Genomic DNA, 20,801 nt, shown 5'->3' on the forward strand with positions numbered 1-20,801 from the left:
ACCCAGAGCGGAGTTCTGCTCACTAAGATGTATCCCTCGGGCTGGTAGAAGGGGGCTTGTAGTTACCTCACACTGCAAATATGGGACCACAGTGTACAGTGACCCCTGTACTGTGTCCTAACTTGATTCTCTTTGTCTATGGATTGTGCACCAACAACTAATAAACACATTTATAGTGGCATTGTAATATTTAGTACAGGCCTTACGTCGGTGATGGGCAAGAGGCGCCCCAGGTCCTTCCTGAGTTATCTGATTAGTTTGTTATTGCTTTGTAATAGGGAGAAAGAGGAAAATGTGCTAATCGAGGCACTCTGATCCAATTATACTAAAATGTAATGCATTAAAAAAAAGAAAAAAAATGTTTAGTTTCATTCCCTACACCTACGATTAGTGAAATATTTAAAATACAAAATTAGTCAATTAAGTGCAGTGGTGAATTAAAATATCACTTATGCTAAGCCTCACTACTAGATATGCAATGAATTAATTTTTATTATATACTATAATGTCGTTCTTATTTGTATACGTAATAAACTGCTCCAATACAAACTGACTTGTTTGTCTTAACACTGTGATTGAATTGTTATAATACCTCATTGGTATAATCGCGCTCCTCGAGGTGTTTGTTAATATTGGATTATCCAGTTATTCTTATTATAATACAATCTTTATGATGAGGTCAGATATGTTAGTACAAACGCATAACTAATCCTTCCGCATCTTGGTACCTTCAGTACTCAATCTGCCTAAATAGATACAAAATGATGTATGTATAACTTGAAAATAATGTAATATTAGTCTCTCTGTGGCAGATATCACTTCAAGTATATTCACAGGTAATCAGCATTTATTGGTGAGAGGTTAACTCGCTACAGGAGACAAAGTTAAAATTCAATTAGACTACTTAGAGCAGGATGGCTATTGTCTTTGTAGTATGACTGCCAATTGTATTATCAAACAAGGGGATTACCCTAATAAGGAAAAGACTATCTAGGGCTGATTCGTTCAAGAGTAACCCTGCCGAGTCATCTACGTTATCAAATAAACCCTACAGTCAATCAATATTCTAAAGATTCCCTGATTAATTCAAATATAACCCTGCCATGTGATCGTGTGTGTTGCAAAATGAACCCTTTAAGGGATCCTAGTAGAAAATATTAGCATTAAAATTCATTGATGGAGCAGAACATAATAGTAGCGAGGCAGACGCCAACACACATTTCGCTACTCGCTTTTTAAAGGCAATATCAATTGACTGTAGGGTTTATTTAACGTAGATGATGACACGGCAGGGTTACTCTTGAACGAATTAGCCCTAGATAGCAGTCTTTCTTATTAGGGTAATCCCCTTGTTTGATAATACAATTGGCAGTCACTAAAAAGACAATAGCTATCCTGCTCTAAGTAGTCCAATTGAATTTTAACTCTGTCTCCTGTAGCGAGTTAATCTCTCACCAATAAACGCTCTGATTACCTGTGAATATACTTGAAGTGAGATCTGCCACAGAGAGACTAATATTACATTATTTCCAAGTTATACATACATCATTTTGTATCTATTTAGGCAAATTGAGTACTAAAGGTACTAAGGTCCAGAAGGATTAGTTATGTGTTTGTACTAACATATCCGACCTCGTTATAAAGATTCTGTTATAATAAGAATAACTGGATAATCCATTATTAACACCTTGAGAAGGCTGATTATACCAATGAGGTATTATAACAATTCAATCAGACAGTGCTATTAAGACCAACAAGTCAGTTTGTATTGGAGCAGTTTATTAAGTATACAAATAGCGATCTTATAGTATATAATAAAAATTCATTCATTGCATACCTAGTAGTGAGGCATAGCATAAGTAGCTATTTTAATTCACCATTACACTTAATTCACTAATTTTGTATTTTAAATATTTCGCTAATTGTATGTATAGGGAATGAAATAAAAAAAATGTATTATTTTTTTAATGTATCAGTAAAGTATTACATTTTAGTATATTTGGATCGCTGAGTGCCCCGATTAGCACATTTTCCTCTATTTCTCCCTCTTCTGGTTACATTATTGGCCTTGATTCACACAAAGTAACTTAAACAAATCCAGACAGCTGGTGTTTAAGTTATGGTTATTCTGTGTAGTAATGAAAAAGCACAAGACCCGAAATCCTTCCTTCCCCCTCTGGAAACACTGTTACTATAAGAAGCATCTGACAGTCAAGTGCTCTGGGCTGTTCCCTAAATAATTATTTTCTGCTGTGTGAATTAATGTTCTACGGATTGGGGGGCAGGGGGACGACTGGTACCCTAACTAAGGACGATGCGTGTACTGGGGAATTCATATACTAAGTGAGATGAAAGGACCCTGCAAATTAGTTCTAAAAAAAAAAAGGATGGTGTCGTGGTACCTATCATTAAACAGAAAGTTCTTTTGTCCAATCGGACCAGTATTGAGGTTTTTAGCTCATTCCAAAGCCTTTGTGTTTTATTTGAAAATGTTTTGTATGTTTTATACTATTGCACTAATGCATTTTATTTCTATCATAGAGCTGCATTTTTGTTTTTCCTCATTCCTTGTAATGTGGGGACACTGATAGGACAGTCACCTATTCTGTGGGTAGCTTAGTCTAATACAGTCTAACTAAACCAAGTGGTACAAAACAAAATGTTTACTACTACATGCATAAAATTATGTATAAAAAAAAATACCATCTTGTGATTGGCTGAGTGGCATGGGTGATTTTTGTGACCTAAAGTACACAAACCAAACTACAAATCCTTTTCATTCTGCATCCTTCCCAAAATACCAACCAGCCTGCTAGAACAGTTGTATTATGGATTGCTTCTTTAATACAAAACTTATCATATGACACAGACACATTGATAATACAACATCATACCTCAAGAGACCACACATGGAAATATTCTACATCAGTTGCACAATAATTGTCCGCTCACTATACATTGACATCATACTCCAAAATTGAAAAACTAGAGATAAGAAAACACTAGAAGAGGATATAGAGATGATAGAGACCAAATAGACTTAATTTTCAACATCATCAGCTACTTCCTCACATTCTTGCTTAACGATGTACCAATTATTATTTCTACCCATTGTATCAGGACCCTCACCTCCACAAATATTTGGGGACATTTATGAATACTATTCAACAGGTTGATGTGTAGAAAAAGAGGTATTGTCTATAGAAACCAATCACATTCTGACACTTTTGTAGCACAAGTTGGACAATAAAGCAATTTATGATCTGATGCTATGGTGTAGAGGTTTTGGAGACCGTATCAGGCTTTACCCCTGCTCAGTCACATGAAGGAACCGAGCAATACAGGATAGGAAGAGCGTGTAACCAGAGATCTAACTGCAAGCATTAATCAGGGTCATCCTTCTAAAGGGGGAAAGTGCTACCGAAAATTCTTGTTAAACCAGCATTGCCACGTACAAGGGAGACACAAAGGATTTAGGATTGAGTGAGCTAATGACTGCTGGACAAGTGGTTTTTGGAGACTGTAAACAAGGGATACCATATATAGTCATTTCAATGCAGTTATATTTGAATAGTTCAGAGAAGCAGGATTTCCTCTGAACCCATTCTTAAGAAATTTCTGAGTAAATAATATATTTGCACAAATAACCAGGTTCAACAGAGAAAATAGCTCCAGAGGCTGAGTAGATGTAATCTTTTGGAATGAAGAAGTTGAGAAAGAATAGTTGACGGCAAAGACAGATTTAATGGAAAGTTTCGCTCATCGATACCGATCAGCATATCTAAGTTTTGACATATGAGATAGAGATTTCGTGGTTCAGTTCATCCATAAACGTGAGAAGAGTCGTCATTTCTGGCAGAGGATGTTATTTATAGACCTTAATATGGCCTCTGCGCAGTGTGGAATCCTCGTTGGTGATGTCACACTCCTTGATGTGCGATGGGACCCCTAGATTTACACCAGCGTCCAAGGGTTTCTGAAGAACAATGGAGGCTTTAGCAGAGAAGCTGGAATTTGGATGATCATGGGGGGAGTTGGGCCTAGCACAGGGATTTCCTTACTTCGTACGGAGCAGAAGTGGGCCTAAGTTTGCAGAGCATTGGTAAACCATGATTTTATGTTGTTGAACAAGATTATTAAAAAGATGCAGAGGTTGGGAATGGTGTTCCCTGTTTTGCGGAAGGGCGCACAGCCATTTTCTTTCCGTAAACGCACTTGATTTTTACAGGAGCTTTGCGTAAGTAATGGAGACTCGCCAGGCCGTGTGATGTATTTCCAAACTTCAGCTGTCCAGTTGGGTGAGCCTGTGCCCACTGTAGCCTCAGTTTTTCTTAGCGGACGAGAGTGAGCAGGGCCGACTGCTGCTCTAGCCCATCCACTTCATTGTTCGACATGCTGTGTGTTCAGAGTCACTTGGCTCACATTTCTTTCCCGTTCTGGTGTTTTGGTCTGAGCAACTACTGAACCCCTCGACCATGTCTGCATGCTTTTATACATTGAGTAGCTGTCACATGATTGGCTGATTAGATATTTGCACTGCAAATGTGGCTATTCAGACCCGTGACTTTTTGTGGGAAGTGATGTGAATGTTGTGTGAAGTGAAGGTGTATAGCTTTGGGTGGTGCGATAAGGTGGAGACATGAAGACAATGTAGAAATATCAAGATGTCTGCTAGCAGCCATGACCGTCTTTGCCCTCCACCATCAATTCAGTGACGGAAGGAGTAATACCCAGAGACCCTTGAACGTCATTCCTCGCTCGCCCACCTTAGGATGTAAATGGTGAAACTAAAAAACTGGCCTCTCACATCCTAACGACTGCAAAATGTTTAATTGCCTAAAACTGGAAACAATTAGACCCTCCCTGTGAGCTTTTAAAAAAATGTTGCCTGGCATATCACGTGCATGGAAAATATGACTTTACTACATGACAGACAATCTAAATTTGTTGCGATTTGGGCCCCCTGTTACTTTAGAGGAAACTGCCCGCACTCTGCCAGGGCCTCCGCCCGTCCTTGTATATTAATGACTATACCTATCTACCAATCATGGGTGTACTGGGGTCTCCTGATCAGATACAGTGGTAATATTTATCTATACTAAATCATCACCCAGGAGTAATGTTAAGTGTAAAGAAATTTTAAAGGAAATTTAATGAATGGTTATTTTACTGTGTATGTGTTTTCCTTCCCTTTCCCCATTACTACCCTTCCCTTACCCCGCATCTCCCTCCTCATTTTATATCATTGCCTTTTTTTAAAAAAAAAAAAGTCAGCATGACACTGGTATATTTGGAGATAGTTTATTGTCCAATATTGCACATACTTCTTCAATCAATACAAAGTTAAAAACAGAAGCCAGATACCGGTAAATTACTAGTATAAAGAGAAAACTTGGGCACCCCTCGGAAACCCACCTGTATGGGGGGGCAGCGTACAGACCCCACGTAGATAGTATCCTGGTCTGGCCAATCAGAAAGAAATATTGAAGCTGTCACTGGACTTTTTTCATTATTATCTGCCTAACCCTTGTTTGTTGTCTATATTGATGGGCAGTTGGTGTCCAGTTTTTGTTAAATGGGATTCAACAGATTGATGTGGTTTGCCAGTGGTACGGGCTGCCCTGATGGCTGACCGATGATGGGTCTTCCTTTCACGTACATTTCTTTTGGTTTTTGCCAACTTAACTCAAACCGTACGAGTCGGTTTTTAATTACCCTGTTATTGCAGCTTAGATCTTAGATTATCTGAAGTTCCATTTCTTTCCTGACTGAGGATGGTTGAAGGATTTTCTGGTCACCATATTTCTAGGTGGTATGTCCGCTATTTAACACAGACCTGGGGTACCAATGACACTGGGTCTTAGTTTAAAGGGAATTTTGTCATTATTCACCAAAGAATCTTTTAGATTCTTACCTCTTTTGTAGAGAAACATGGCAAAAATGTTGAAGAATAGGATGTATCGGATGGCAGGATGACTAACTTGATGACGGTTTTCTGTAACGTTTTTTGCCGCAATGTTATAAGTGGAGGTGAATAGTGATCTTGTGACTTTCTTGGTGACCTTACATATGGAAAGCCCAATATATCTGAAACCCTGTCTGAATCTTTTTTGGAGCAACCCCTTTGCCGAAACCTATGGATCATGTCATTATTATAATAATATATCTTTATATAATCATCATCATCACCATTTATTTATATAGCGCCACTAATTCCGCAGCGCTGTACATAGAACTCACTCACATCAGTCCTTGCCCCATTGGAGCTTACAGTCTAAATTCCCTAAAACACACACACACAGACAAACTAGGGTCAATTTGATAGCAGCCAATTAACCTACCAGTATGTTTTTGGAGTGTGGGAGGAAACCGGAGCACCCGGATGAAACCCACACAAACACGGGGAGAACATACAAACTCCTCACAGTTAAGACCATGGTCGGGAATCAAACTCATGACCCCAGTGCTGTAAGGCAGAAGTGCTAACCACTGAGCCACCATGCTGCTCGCCTAACACTATGGTTTGCTGTTTCTATTGGTGCGAAGAAAAATTATTTAGTCTTATTCGTCTTTTCGGTGCCTCTGGAGATTGCAGTTTTGCAGTCGTGTTACAACTCTCAAACTAGTGAAGCAACAAACGACTGAATTGTGTCTTATTGCAGCCACTGCTTTCCACCACCAGGGGGCACCCAGACAGGAACAATGTGTGCAAGAAGAATTGTATGTGCATGAAATGGGCAGTAACTCCAGACTGCTGTGAATTCCTTATTACTGACAAATAGGATTCATACGCTGTCACTTTAAGAAGGAGTGGCAGGGGAAGCGTGCCCTAAAGACACATCTTTTAATCCATTGGCACATGACTGGGAGAGAGAGCCCATTACCTGGCTGCAGGGAGGGGAGAGGGGGGCTCGCCTGCGTTGAGGGACCAGGATCATTCATACAATGTGTCACTTCCTACCCTGTCTGTGACTGCAGCACCAGGAAGCTGCCTCTTATCAGAGCCTTGTGTTGGTGACATGGCTGGTTGCTGAGAGATGGTGCATTAACCCTTCCCCGACCATGGCTGCAAAGGAAGATCTGTACAGCAAACTCATCCCAAAGAGGAACAGGCAGCAGCGCACAGGCACCATCAAGCATGGATCCTCCCTGGAAATACTACTCTCCATGGGATTCCCGAACGCCAGGGCGTGAGTTATCTGTTATACTGTCCTACTGGGAGAGGGGGGGGGGGGATCATCATCTGGCAGATTCCTGAATGGTTGGTGTGCAGGGGCCTCCAGCTGGCTCCTGATGTTTGCTGTGTATGTGTCCTGTTGGGGAATATCTCCCAGCGTTCTGCATCGCAGATGGACTGCGGCGGAGAGAGGGAGCGCACAGCTGCAGTGCTAGAGGGATAGATGAGTGGTACTGGTCTGTGGGCGCAAGTTACCACTGCACAGCTCTTAAGAACTGTTCCGCCACCTCTAGAAGACCATTAGTGTAAACTTCCAAAGAGATTCTGCAGCAGCTGCCTATAACTCCCCCACCCCTCGTCAGTGGACGCAGAACTAAGAATGCTTTAAATAGTTGATTTAAGATAGATGCGTGTATTGGTGTCCTGTACATCTATACTGGTATATCACCATGTAGGAGACTACTGTACATTATAACTGTGTGCTGGACACGTAGTCCTGGCTATATAATGCAGGATAATTTGTGTCTAGTAGTGCTAGGGATGGGAATACAGCACACACAAGTATGGCCTCCTTGTCTGTTTTATATTAATCACTTGTTTATTATTATTATTATGATTATTATAATTCGTAATAAAGTTTAAACTGACAGCACCCATCCAGTGCTTTTCAGCTTGAGCAGTACGCTGTTCAAAAGAGCTTACAATCTAAATGAAACCATTCCAATTGAGTAGCTGTTGTCTATACTATTAACATCATCATCAGCATTTATTTATATACCGCAGGCAAATTCTGTAGCACTGTACAATTGGCAACAAGCACAGTAATGAAATAATAATGGGTAATACAGACAGACAGAGAGGTAAGAGGGCCTTGACCACAAAGCTTACAATCTAGTAGCATCTCAGTGATGCTGATTGGAGACAGCTGTAAATCTCTCTTTAGCATCAATTCCTTGTGACCCTGTTTAGGTCTGCATGCGTCCCAGGTACTAAATGATTGTAAGCGCAGTTGGTCAGGGAAACTGTGTCTGAACATTTCTGTGTACAGCACTGCATACAGTATAACAGTACTCATGTATAGTACCGTTTACACTGAGCCAGTTGGCTGCATGCTCGGATAGACTTATTATCATTCCCATGTATGTATTTATCCTTAGCAGAGACAGAAAGTAGATTGTGAACTCACATAACTATTGTTGCCTTTTGTGGAGGAAGTGAGCTGTTGTTTTTCATTTTATTTTAGATTAACTATATCCCAAAACTGGTGATATTTCATTTATTCAAGACTAGTTTTCCCTGTCCGTCCTGTGTGTCTGTAGCCCGCATGGTGTAGGAAAGGTGTCATTTTATTGTACCCAGTGACTGGCATGGGATCCCCCAGCTGCCCAGGTCTGCGTTCTCTACTTCTCTGCATTGTGTGCGTTTATCCAGCGTGTTTACTGCTATTTCCACAGGCGTTGGAGAGAGAGCTCCCTGAATAACACTGACACTCACTTTCCTCTCTCTCTCTGTCCCGAGTTATTACGTTCTGGAGTAAACTCACAGTTTTAGAAGCACAATTTGTAGTTTTGTGCAGAACGATGTAAGTGAGCCGAGTGCAGATGGAATGATGGCAACAGTTATTGGTGATCATGCGACCACACTTTGCACATACCGTATATACTTACACGGCCCTGAGATTCACACCCACTGCCGCTAGTCATTTTCAAAATGTATCTGTTTTATAACATTTTTTTATTGATTACAAAACCAGTATTATTATCATTTATTTATAAGGAGCCACAGAAGATCCTCAGCGCCGCACACGACAGATACAGAACCCAATGATACAGGAAAAACAAATTATATATTGAATAAACAAATAATATACAGATAACATACAGCCCAGTATAGTATAACTTCCAGGGTAAAAGTGTAAATGGTCCGAATGTTTGTGGAACGGGGACCCGGGGTATTTTGAGAACGTTGCCCCTGTGTGTATATAAATCAGACATTAATAAACATGCACAGTAATATCTGCGTGTCCCTGGTTGTGCACACAGAGTTCTTAGCTAAGTACGTATGTTTGAGCTAATGTCGTTATGTATTGCTATAATGCACTCCTTACCATAAATTATACTGGTATTACAAGTCTTCGGGGAGCTCTGTGACCCTATAAAAGCGTGGGGCTGCAGACTGACGCCTTTTATAAAGGTCAGAGCAATCCCCGGTGACTTTTAATATCCATATAATGTACACTGGGGGGTTTTGTTATTCCTTGTAATAGGCAAGTGTTCCAAATAAGCTCTAGTGATGACTTCGTAACTCTCCCTTTATACATATATTAACATTACCTCTGTATTATACCAGTGTTATAATCTAGTATTTCCTGGGGTGATCTGTTGTTATTTGGTTGTGAATTGTCCTATCCCCTGGTTATATTCTGGATGTCCAGACACATCTGGTGAGGGGGGCACACTGAGGATATTGGGATCAGTTTGCTGGGTAGTAATTGTAGTGTATGAAGCTGATGTGCAAAACCAGAGATCTTAGAAGTTGCCGTGAGCTGGAATAATTTAAGTCCTAAATTGTTGGATGAGAGTAGAAATATGTGTCTTAAAAATGTCTTTTTGTTTGTACGAAAATGAGTTTTTATTATACGGCCCCGGTGGGAACCGTCTCTCTGCCCATTTTCTCTTGAAATGAGATTACGAAAACACATTCTGTAAACTGTCTCTATATAGTCACAGCGCGTGAGAGAATTTGGTGGATCTATATTGAGAACACGTCAGTATTTTAAGTTCCTCGTTAACCATGAATCATATTTGATTGGCAGAGATTGACTCACTGGAGAGTTGATATTTTATTGTGTAGTGAATCTTAGTCCACTTATCCCGTAGCGGCTTTGCGTACCCGATAATGTTTTTACTGCACCCCCTGTCCTCAGCCACATTGTTCTGAGGCGGCCTCCACTGCGGAGGGGGAGAGTCGTGTGTTGTTTCATATGTGAAATCACCAGATTTTAAAATTACCCTTCATTCACGTGTTACCTCTCTCCTCTCCTGACGCCAGCGGCGTCCTATGCGAATGCGGGATAGGAAACGACTTATGCAGATAGTCCGGTAATTTATAGAGAAATATGGTCCCTGTGACGTATCAGTGTAGCTTTATGGAGAGAAATCAAAAGGTGATTACAAATGTATTTTTATTTTATTTTTAGTACACAAACTTCTAGACCAGTCTGTTCCAAATATATACACGAAGAGGCCTGTACGTACATTACAAATATATTCCTGGGGCCTTTACAAAGCTTGTCGGGGGCCTAAAAAAGCCTTTTGAGGGCCGCCAAATGGACAGCCCTGATCTAAACAAACCATTGCCCAATGTTGTAAAGAAATAATACAGCTTTATACGGGGGTGACAGATGCACTTTGTTTTTTTTAAATTGCGGATGGACATTAATTGGAAATGTAACCACTTTCTGCTCTGGGGGTTATTGGAAGGAATGTTAGGTGGGGTTATTGATGAAATGGTAATTATATCTGCAGACATATAAGGAGGAGCTATAAAAGTAACCATAGGTAAAGGAAAAAAAAATAGTTTTCAGATTCAATATAATTTTAAATTGTATCAACAGGAGACACATTAACAGAAAAGTCCTTAATAAGGGACGATTATAGATGAATATAGAGCGAGCGTCACAAGATCGTTTTCTGTGTTTCATCCGATATGTAAAGTAAAAGGTCAGAATGTGGAAAATATTCGATATATTTAGAAAAGTTTATTTGGAGTAAAATCATTTTTTCCTTTTGTACTTTATTGACCAACTTTCCTCTGACTTTTACACTTTTTGCCTGGAACAAGTGTCACAAGAAAGAGAACATATTTCAGATGTTTAACGAGTGAATGTGACAGATATGCAGCAGCCTGAAGACAGAAAACAAAGTGACCTAATCACCGCAGTGGGGGGGGGGGGGGCACTGTGTCCTCGATGGTATCTGTGCCCCCCCCTCATGAGACAGATTTGTTGTGTAACACTTGTCTTGCAATTTTCTTTTTAAATTGTATCAAAGCTGGACATATTCAAATACACTGCATTGTGTTCTATCTCTCCGAACAACGCAGACTTTATAAATGCACTTATCGGGCTGAAATGAAAGGAAACACAATGTCATACAACGTGGGCAGCAGGGAAGAAATAAAACACTTTAAGACAAAGACACTTTCATCAGTATAGACTGTACCCCCTTAGAAACTTAGTTCTCGGGGAAGGGGGGGGGGGGGGGGAACGACGACGACGACTCTGCAAACTTATTGTCAAACAATCTTCTTTGACAGTATAAAGTCTGTACAGTCTGGGTCTCATGGATTAGATTGCAAGCTTTGTGGGGCAGAGTTACGTCATGTCTAACAAGCATTCACTGAATCACTGAGCTCACTTACAGAGTAACACGTTTTAGAATACACAGTGTTTGTTTTAGTTTAGTCTGTGTGATTACGTGTTGCACTTTAACACTTATTAGTGGCACATAGAGAACCCCCGTTTAAAGGGACTCGAACCTCAAACATCTTATTTGTTTATTTGTGTTATGTGCAGGAAAGGAATTGTGAGATTATTGTCAGATGTGTAACACTTGTGTAAAATGCTGCTGATACATTGTTACACACGTGGGCTGTTCTAACTGCTGTTTGTAGCAAGGACTGTGATAGAATGTGCTGAAAGTCTTTATGTACAAATGTTTATAGAAATCTATTTGTACACCCAACGGATCATATGGGAAAGCTGTAACGGTGGTCTGCACCTACTCAGTACATTGTACTACCCTTCTGGAGCCCAGAAGGTTTAGTCATATAGGACCCCATATAGAGTCGGACGCAAAGTCCGTTTTAGGCGCATCCAACAAAAAAACGCTACCACGCGTGTGCAGAAAGCACCAAATCCGCCTGCATCTTGGACGCAGTTAACACTTGCGACAGCTTGCGACTCACTACGAGAGAATGGGAGGAACGCAGAATTGTAAAGGCGTGATCATGTAAATGCATCCTAGTCGCAGTGAGGCGCAGACGCAACACACGTCAAAACAGGGCTAAAGCTGTGCGGCAGGAATTAGGTGGCGCAAGCGTTAGCTAGCTGCAGGAGCTGCTCTCAGCTCGATAGGGTATTATGAGTGGGACGTGACTGGGGTTGCTTGCCACTGGAAATAGCCTACCAAGCTGCGGCACACTCCCACTCCTACACTTCCTAAACGGACTTTGCGTCCGACTCTAAATGAGGTCCATAGAGTAGAAGGTAGCGCAGCTTTAATGTCTACAGCGGAAGTCGCCAGGTGTATTGTGGGAATTGTGAAGAATAATATTTATTGGAGAGGATAAAAAGTTGCGTTTACAATTTTTGTTTTTTCAAGTTTTGGATAATTAGCGGCTGCGTTGGAGGAGGTGAAATTTATAACGTAGGAACATTTTGGTTCCTGGTTAACCCGGCTCTTGGTTGGGCAGCTGCTAATTGGCATAAATTGTCCGCGTAGTTTTTAGTACTTTCCAATGAACAAGCGTTTAGATTTCTCCAGCTCGCTCCCTATTTCTGCAATCACCGAGGTTCAGTGACCCCTGACCCGAGGGTCCCCTAGTCAGTGACTAAGAGTACGAGTTCCTGATAGTCCATGATGGTGCATTGCTCACATCCGACACGAGTGTGAAATGATCACTGGGGTAGAGAGAGATGATTGGCCGTTTCCTGGTCAGCACGGGGAGTTCTCTCCCACACGCTACAGAATAAACATTGTGTAAGAGTGTATATTTCACTGTCTGTAATGGAAACTTGTGTGATCTTCCCCCTGCACCACCATCTAACGATACTATATATAGCTCACATCCCTGTGTCTCCTACACACTTTCATTTTCCTATGTGATCTCAGAGACCTTGTGGCCTATTTATAAATTACCAGCTTTTTGCTGCGTTAAGTATCATCTGTCGTCGCAGTAATGACAGATGACAGTTTACTACTGAAGTCATGTTGGGACAGCACGTCCGATAGGAGACTGTCCCAGTGATGACTTTTTTCTAATGAAGACTTTACTACGAAGGCAGATGTGTCATTTACGTAAAACCGCACAGGGGAGAGCAGCAACGCTGTCGGAGAGGGATCCGAAGATCCTGCCATGCTCTCCCCGTAGGATTGAATAGCTAATGCCAACTTCAGATGCCAGCTCAGAACCCACCCATAGCCCTCTCTCATTATATAACTTTATTCTGGTACTTTGGCTCCTCCCTCTGCGCTTCGTCTGACAAATCTTCTTTTCCTCTAGTTCACTCAGCAGCTGCGTTGTATTAATACCAGTCAAGGTATTAGCACTTCCTAAATATGATAAAAATGCAGACAAACTATTACGTCTGATAGACTGCACTTGTCATAAATTAATATATACATTGAAATTAGGCTACATCCCCTTGAGAAACTCTATAAGCAAAACACTCCAAATACACTGATGGATCCCCCTCTGGATAAAGCCTTATAGTGAAGTAAAAGTACGTTGTGTCCTAAGTTTTATATTTGCTTTTATAATATAACAGGAATGTGTCCGAATTGGTCCAACGTACATTTATACACTTTCACAAGAGAAAAGAAATACTCAGAGCTGTTTACAAGACTAAAATTCTGTATTAAAGAAGACACGACATTAGCTCCCCTCGGTAGAAGGTTAAATGCAAAATATACCACAGTTTATGGGGCATTAAACAAATAATCTCCCAGGAAGGAGGTATAACAGATATAAATATGGTGCGGACAGATGAGAAGACCAGTCGTCCTTTATCTCATTGCAGAAATAATCTCACACCGCATAGAAATCTCTCATCAGTCACCCGGATGTTTAACAGACAGTAACGTGATAGTGTCAGATATTCAGAATGTGTATACGGGAAGACAGATCATATATAACGTTGCTGGAATATAAAGCAGATAGCCGGCTTATCATTCAACACAGTGATAATATCCTGCAAAATGAATGTGTTTGATTATGAATATCGCTTGTCAATTATCATTTGTTGTAAAGAAAGTGCTACAGCATGAATAATAGAGGATTTTAAAAGCTTATAGGGCCTGATTCATTGTGGAACGCAAAATGAACGCGGTTTGCATTTGAAAAAAATTGCACGTAACTTGCACGCTTGTATTCAAGTACAAGCGGATCTCAAGAAGCGTTTCCATTTAGGTCAACCAATCGCAGTGCGGCTCTTGTTTTTCTAGCAGAGGTTGGAAGATGAAAGCTAGCATCTGATTGCAGGATACAGTACATCTTAGCACATTGCGTTTTATTTAACATACACAATTATGCGATCTTCTGTATGAAGCCCTAACACAGCTAGAAGTCTTTAGTGATTGTGTCTCTCGTACAGTACAAGACACAAAGTGATTAGTGAGCAGCGCTGAGTGTCTGGTCGATTGACTTTCTTACTAGCTCTTGTGATTTTCTGTTCCTAAGTAGCTCTATATATTCCTTATTACTCCTTCACATGCTCGGTGGAAATATGTCTGTAGTACAAATTTTATTGGAAACCAGATGACTCAGTTGAAAGCAACGTAGTGAGAAATGTGGGCGTAGATTCCAAAAACCGGGGCAAACCCAACTGTGATAGATAGATCCCTTTTATCTGCTTTGACGCCCTAATCCTAATAAGGCTTTAAAGTGTAAGAGAGGGTCTTAGGTGATGGCGATGCACAATCTATTCTCGCACACACATCTGTATCTTATTCAAAGAGCCAGAGGATCAGGCGTGACTGCCGATACGTCCAGGAGAACAAGCCTTTAAGTAGTGACTCCCTACTTTTATCTATAATGGATTAGAGGAGTTAGCGTTATATGATATAATAGACATGTAGTTTATTATCGTGAGCATAAATGCAGAGATTTGATTGATATTACCAGAACAGAGGAAGAAAGCACTTTGCACGATGTATTTATACAGCAGAGGTGGGTGACCGTGGTTCCAGCTGATGTAGGACTACAAATCCCATCATGACTGTAGAGCCGCAGGTTGTGTCTGCCTGGGTTCACACTATTGCATTCCTGTAATGATTTTACCAACGACCTGAAGTCCCGCTGAGCATCCGGGTCATACGTACACACCTACAAAACTTACCTTCAGATCTGTGATCTTCATCTCTCATAACCATCTGCTGAAAAGATCCTGACTCTGTACACTCTATAGATATCTGACTACGCTGCTGGTCGTTAGTGCGTACACACTTCCACATTTGCCGGAATATCGTTCCATTGTTGATTATCATTTTTAGGAAGTTTATAAATCCGAATCAGATGCGATGTGTTTTGGTAAGATACAACATGATGGTGGGAGCGTACACACTCTTGTGATATCTGACAAAACGGTTGTTTATCGTATGATGGGCACAATAATTGCATCAGTGTGTACCAGCTTTACACAGTACATACAATCAGCATCCTTAGCAATATGGAGCCATGTAGCTGAGCTGGGGCTTCCTAGGCTGTTTACTAAGTACCTGTTTGCAGGTATACGGTCTTTGCAGCAGAGGGTAAAGCGAAGGGCTATTAAGGGAGCCTCAACAGTAATTATGTTTGCAGCTCCAATAATAAAACAAAACTATTGAGACTTTGTGCATTGTATTTCTAAAGGTTATGTGTAAGCACAAATGTACATGATACACTATTTCCATGACAACGTCCCCTTAAGAATGTAATGTGGCAGTTGTGTTTGTGTGTGTGACCTGCATACATCTAGAGGAGATGCCCGCTTTCAAACAAGTGGCTTCCATTGAATCTTTTGGCCTCAAAGATACATATTTTCCAATACAAGGTGGCCCGAGCTTCAGTTTAGAGTATACAGCACTGCCTGTCCTCCTATAGGGGAATATTGTATATTTTGCTGGCCCTGGGAAACACAATGTTATGCAGCCTTAGGAAAGTACAACATGCACCCTCCCATTGCAAACTTTATTTTGTGTTACCTTCTCTGTTACCGTTACCTCTGTTCAGGCAAGAGCCAAACAAGTTGTGCAGCCATGCTGCAAGTAGCTTGACTGTACAGCCAAGGGTGATCCCTAATGAGGGAACAGGAATGTTGTATCCATGGGTAGCAGTACACACTCAGACAGACAATGTTTATAAAAAAGTGTTTAGTCAGACAGCAAGCTGTCAATCATAATATTAACAAAATATACACTCTACTTACAGTGGCCTCAGAGTGAACACGCTGGATGCTCACAAAGTGAGTTTACTGATGATCACAATACATTAATTGATTTATTGCCTTCTCATTGTGCTATGACCACTCCACACAGGTCTGCTACCAGCTTGGCAGCCATCAAACCCAGGTGCCTCCCCTCTTGTGGAAGACCAACACTGGCAGATGAAGCCTTGAACAGTCACTGCTAGTTTCCCTGCAATATTACTCAGAGAATAGATTCCTCCATCCAATTGCGTTATCCCAGTGGGAAGCATAATCCACAGTCAGCACGAAACAGGATTACCTCCTCCCCCCATGTTTGGGATGCCTTACCCCTTAGGGTTCCCAAGTTATGGCTCTCTGGGTGCCAGGTTTAGCTTCCACAGGAAAGGATACCTACTGGGGATGGAATGGTAATTGGTATACCTTGTTCCTCTGCTGGGTTCCCTGCTGATTCGGCTCCTCTGAGTCTGGCTATAGGTCCAAGGACATAAAACATAGGAAACAGAGGGGACAATAGCCAGACAACAACAGTGGAGGGGTTGGGTCATGGCTAATGGCGACTTGAGCGGAAGAAGTCCCTTTCACTACCCCCTGGTCACCGAAAGTTCCTGGCCATTCTGGCGGCAGTCATACCAACAGTGAGGCCGTACAAACAGGAGGGAATAACCGTTTTAATCACGTGCATGGAAATGGTAACAGGAGTTTTCCAATTATAAACCCATTGGGACCATAACCCCTTTATTACTGGCTGGGTGGGCTTCATTTATATTTGTAATGGCCCAAATGCTGCACTGCCCACAGGGCTGGTTGTGCACATGGGCCAACGAGTCCGGGGGCGTCTCATGCCATCTCGGTAACTTGTTGACTTCCTGCAACCAGAGAGACACAGCCCAGCAGGCGGACATAAACTGATGACGTTGGGAGAGTTCTGCCTCCGTGTTCCAGGAGTCCCCAAATCACCTTAGCCGCGTGGTCCCTGCTTTTCATCTCTTTGCCTGGGGAGGGGGTCTGGGAACCAGCATTACTATTGCACACAGGCCCACCGCTCCTATTGCATTCTGGTACTGGTTAACGTCCATCCCCACCAAATTAGCCCATATGTGGAGTGTGTCATTAATTTGGGCTTTCCAAAAAGTGAAAAACCCCCTGTGAGAACCATTGATACACACCAGCGCTCCGCTAATTAATTATTATTCATCATCTTATATGTTAATCATTCCCTAAGATGGAATGACACAGCGCTGATAATACCAGCGACCCGTATAGATAGATGGCACATCTACGTGCCCTTATACAGTGCCATCACCTGCGCTGGCAGAGCTAAAAATATCTCTGAACATTCTCCTTGTTCCGTGACCTTCACTGAATTTCCTTATCTCAACCACAACTTGAGAGCAGTAACAGACCCCCCCCTTCCTTCCTGGTGGTACAACCTGCTCCCCCCATCTGACCTTTGCAGAATTGATCACAGAAATGACTTTGCTGGGCTGTGATTGCGTCATCTCTACTGTCTGAGTCTTGTGCAGAAACTGATACTTACTCTGCTCTCTGCGCTGAAGTCATGGTCACATTGTGAAACATCCACACAATGGAAAAACACGTTTATCTAGTGAGACAATCACTCATTGTAACTGTCAGATGGTGCTGTGTTCCGCTCATGTGGTGCTGTGTGAGCCAGTAACATTGAGCTCTAGCAGTGTGCACAGCACTGTACAGTGTCACATACTCTGCATACAAGGGCTAGATTTATCTAGATTCTTGTTTCAAGGTGTCTTATGTCCTAAAAAGCTACCTTTCAAAATATGCAGTATATTTATTTACTCTGGGAGAGCTTTCAGGGCTAGTACTAAAGTATTACTAAAGGTTGGTTTGATGGGCAAAAAAAGCATTCATTGTGGTTTTATACTATTAACGATCTATATTAGTGATTATTTTATCCTTGATTTTTTTCTATTTGTTGTTTGTTATGATAAGAAGATTCCTGATCTATACGAATCATTTGTTATTAGATACTATATATCGGCCCATGTAATATGGTTTTGGTTTATTTTATTATTGAATATTATTAATAAATTATTATTGTAACAGCTGTGTTTTTCTTAGCTTATGTCTAATTACATAGGCACAGTGCATATCTAGGGGGAAATGTATCAAGCTGCGGGTTTGAAAAAGTTGAGATGTTGCCTATAGCAACCAATCAGATTCTATCTGTTATTTTGTAGAATGTACTAAATAAATGACAGCTAGAATCTGATTGGTTGCTATAGGCAACATCTCCACTTTTTCAAACCCGCAGTTTGATATATTTACCTCCTAGACACATCATTTGATTAGCGCCTTGTAGATATTCTTTTTTGTGCTGTTTAACTTGTTGTTTTGAAACACTTCTACTCATGGGATATACATTATAGCAGCAATCATTTATTGATTGAGGGGCAAAATTCATTTATAATTAACTTATGGGGGCAAGTTTTATTTTTCATTATATCAAGGGGGCGATATTATTGTATTATATTATGGGGGGAATATGAATATATAATTATATTACCTTGGCAATACTATTTGATTGCTAATATGGGATAAAATTATTTATGATGCGCACATGTGGCATTACATAGTGCCACCATAGTATAATAATACATTAATATTTCCCCCTTAATATAATGGAAAATCTAATTTGCCCCTTAATTAATAAGTAATGGTTAGGCACACACTATGCACAACAATGTTTTTAATCTCAGGAGTGGGGCCTTTTAGTAGATCCCTTTGGTGGTCTCGGGGTACCCCAACCCGACACACAGAGATTCTGAGATTCAATCCAGTAAGAGGAGCATCTGTTATCTTTAGTTTTTTTAATTGACTTCACACTTAATAAATATTACCTGTACTAATTGTACATTTCCATGGTCTATAGATATTTTCTTGTCCTCAGATAAATATACTTTTATTGTACTCGATAGGTGGGGGGTTTGTCTTAGGAGGATTTTCAGCATCTTAAAGTGTCCAGAGAAAGCACCTGTCTGAACAGCGCTAACCGTGCGAGAGACTATAACGTAGAGGATGAGACTGTCCTGTTTAATATCCGCCTCATTGTATTTGGATGTGAAATTTCACACTCTTCCCTGGTGGAATTTGGCCTTAACCGTCCCCAGTCCTACCCTAGACGTATCACACAGCAGAATCGTAGACCGACGTTCCAGCTCTATTTATGGACTATAATACTGTACAAAATGTGAATTTACAAATACAGCGTTAATGGCAGTGCGTAAACGGAACTCAAGTCCTAAACTTCTTCTGTTTACTAGTCATGACTGTTGCAATATTTATAGCTGACACATGCGGACATGAAAGATCTGTGTCTTGATATAATTATTGAGAACCTGACGAGTTGGTGCGATAACCCCAAACTTCTCTTTTTTTATCTGGAAATTTTCTTTAGTGTTTAACACTATTGGTTAATTTCCTTTCTGGTTACCAATATAGATCTCAGACAGACATCAGTCCATTGAAGCCGCTCGTTGTGTGTTAGAGGGACAGTTGTCGGAGCTTCACAACAACTAAATGTTACTATGAAAACTGCTACAATCAAATACAATGTTTCGTTATATCCAAATGTTCACAACATATAATGTAATATAGGTTCAGAAATCCAGTCTATGTGTATAACATATATTAGTTTTGCCATCCTTAGTATCAATTCGCTTTACAGAGAATATTTAATCATTCGCATTAGACCCTACCCCAACAGAGCTTACAATCTAAAACTCGTAACACGCAGACACACTGGGGTTATTAATGTACCAGTATGTTTTTAGAATGTGGGAGGGAACTGGAGCGCGTAGAAGAAACCCACAAAAACTTGGGGAGAGCATGAAGACTCCACACAGATAGGGCCCCGGTTGGAATCGAACCCATGACCCCAGCAGTACAAGACAGCAATGCTAACCGCCGTGCCACCGCACTGCCCCTGTGTAAACTCTCTTTATTAATAACTGTAAAGATATTATATTGTATATTGACTCCGGTAGTTGTATTGACTGAAATATATGTCCTATAATGACCCCCCACAGACAAGGAGCTGGGGGTCCACGGTATAGCCTTAGTGGAAAGCAGCTACAATATTCACATACTTATATATAGAATATTGCTGAGGAATATACATTTACGATGAACTTGGACAATGTTGGAATGTTAATATACTGAGACGTTAATGGAACAACTAACTACATTGATACAAAACCATAATACCTTCTTAAAACAACAACGCTAATAAAATATTTATTGTATCTTCCTCATTGTGAAATATGCTGGCAGAAGTTATTAATAAGAGATTACAATAACTCTGAGTCATGTTCTGGAGAAGAAGCCAGTTGTCAAAATGTTTCTCTTTCAGTAAATGTTTTACCGATGTCAGTAAATGTAGTCACGTTCACGTCAGTA

At 40.8% G+C, this 20,801-nt stretch overlaps 1 protein-coding gene across 4 annotated transcripts in view; it reads left to right on the forward strand.

Moving 5' to 3' along the window:
• Nucleotides 1-6,814: 6,814 nt before the first annotated feature.
• Nucleotides 6,815-20,801, forward strand: part of UBASH3B (ubiquitin associated and SH3 domain containing B) — a 70,442-nt gene continuing 56,455 nt past the window's right edge. Inside the window, exon 1 of one of the 4 annotated variants that reach the window (XM_075190419.1) lies at nucleotides 6,815-7,190. In XM_075190419.1, coding sequence (XP_075046520.1) covers nucleotides 7,063-7,190 — 128 coding nt within the window. In that variant the 5' untranslated portion in view covers nucleotides 6,815-7,062. The remainder of the gene's footprint in view (nucleotides 7,191-20,801) is intronic. The other 3 variants (XM_075190420.1, XM_075190422.1, XM_075190423.1) reach the window with 3 other exon arrangements.

The sequence above is a fragment of the Mixophyes fleayi genome, chromosome 11 (genome assembly GCF_038048845.1).
Source record: "Mixophyes fleayi isolate aMixFle1 chromosome 11, aMixFle1.hap1, whole genome shotgun sequence".
NCBI classification, from domain to species: Eukaryota; Metazoa; Chordata; class Amphibia; order Anura; family Limnodynastidae; genus Mixophyes; species Mixophyes fleayi.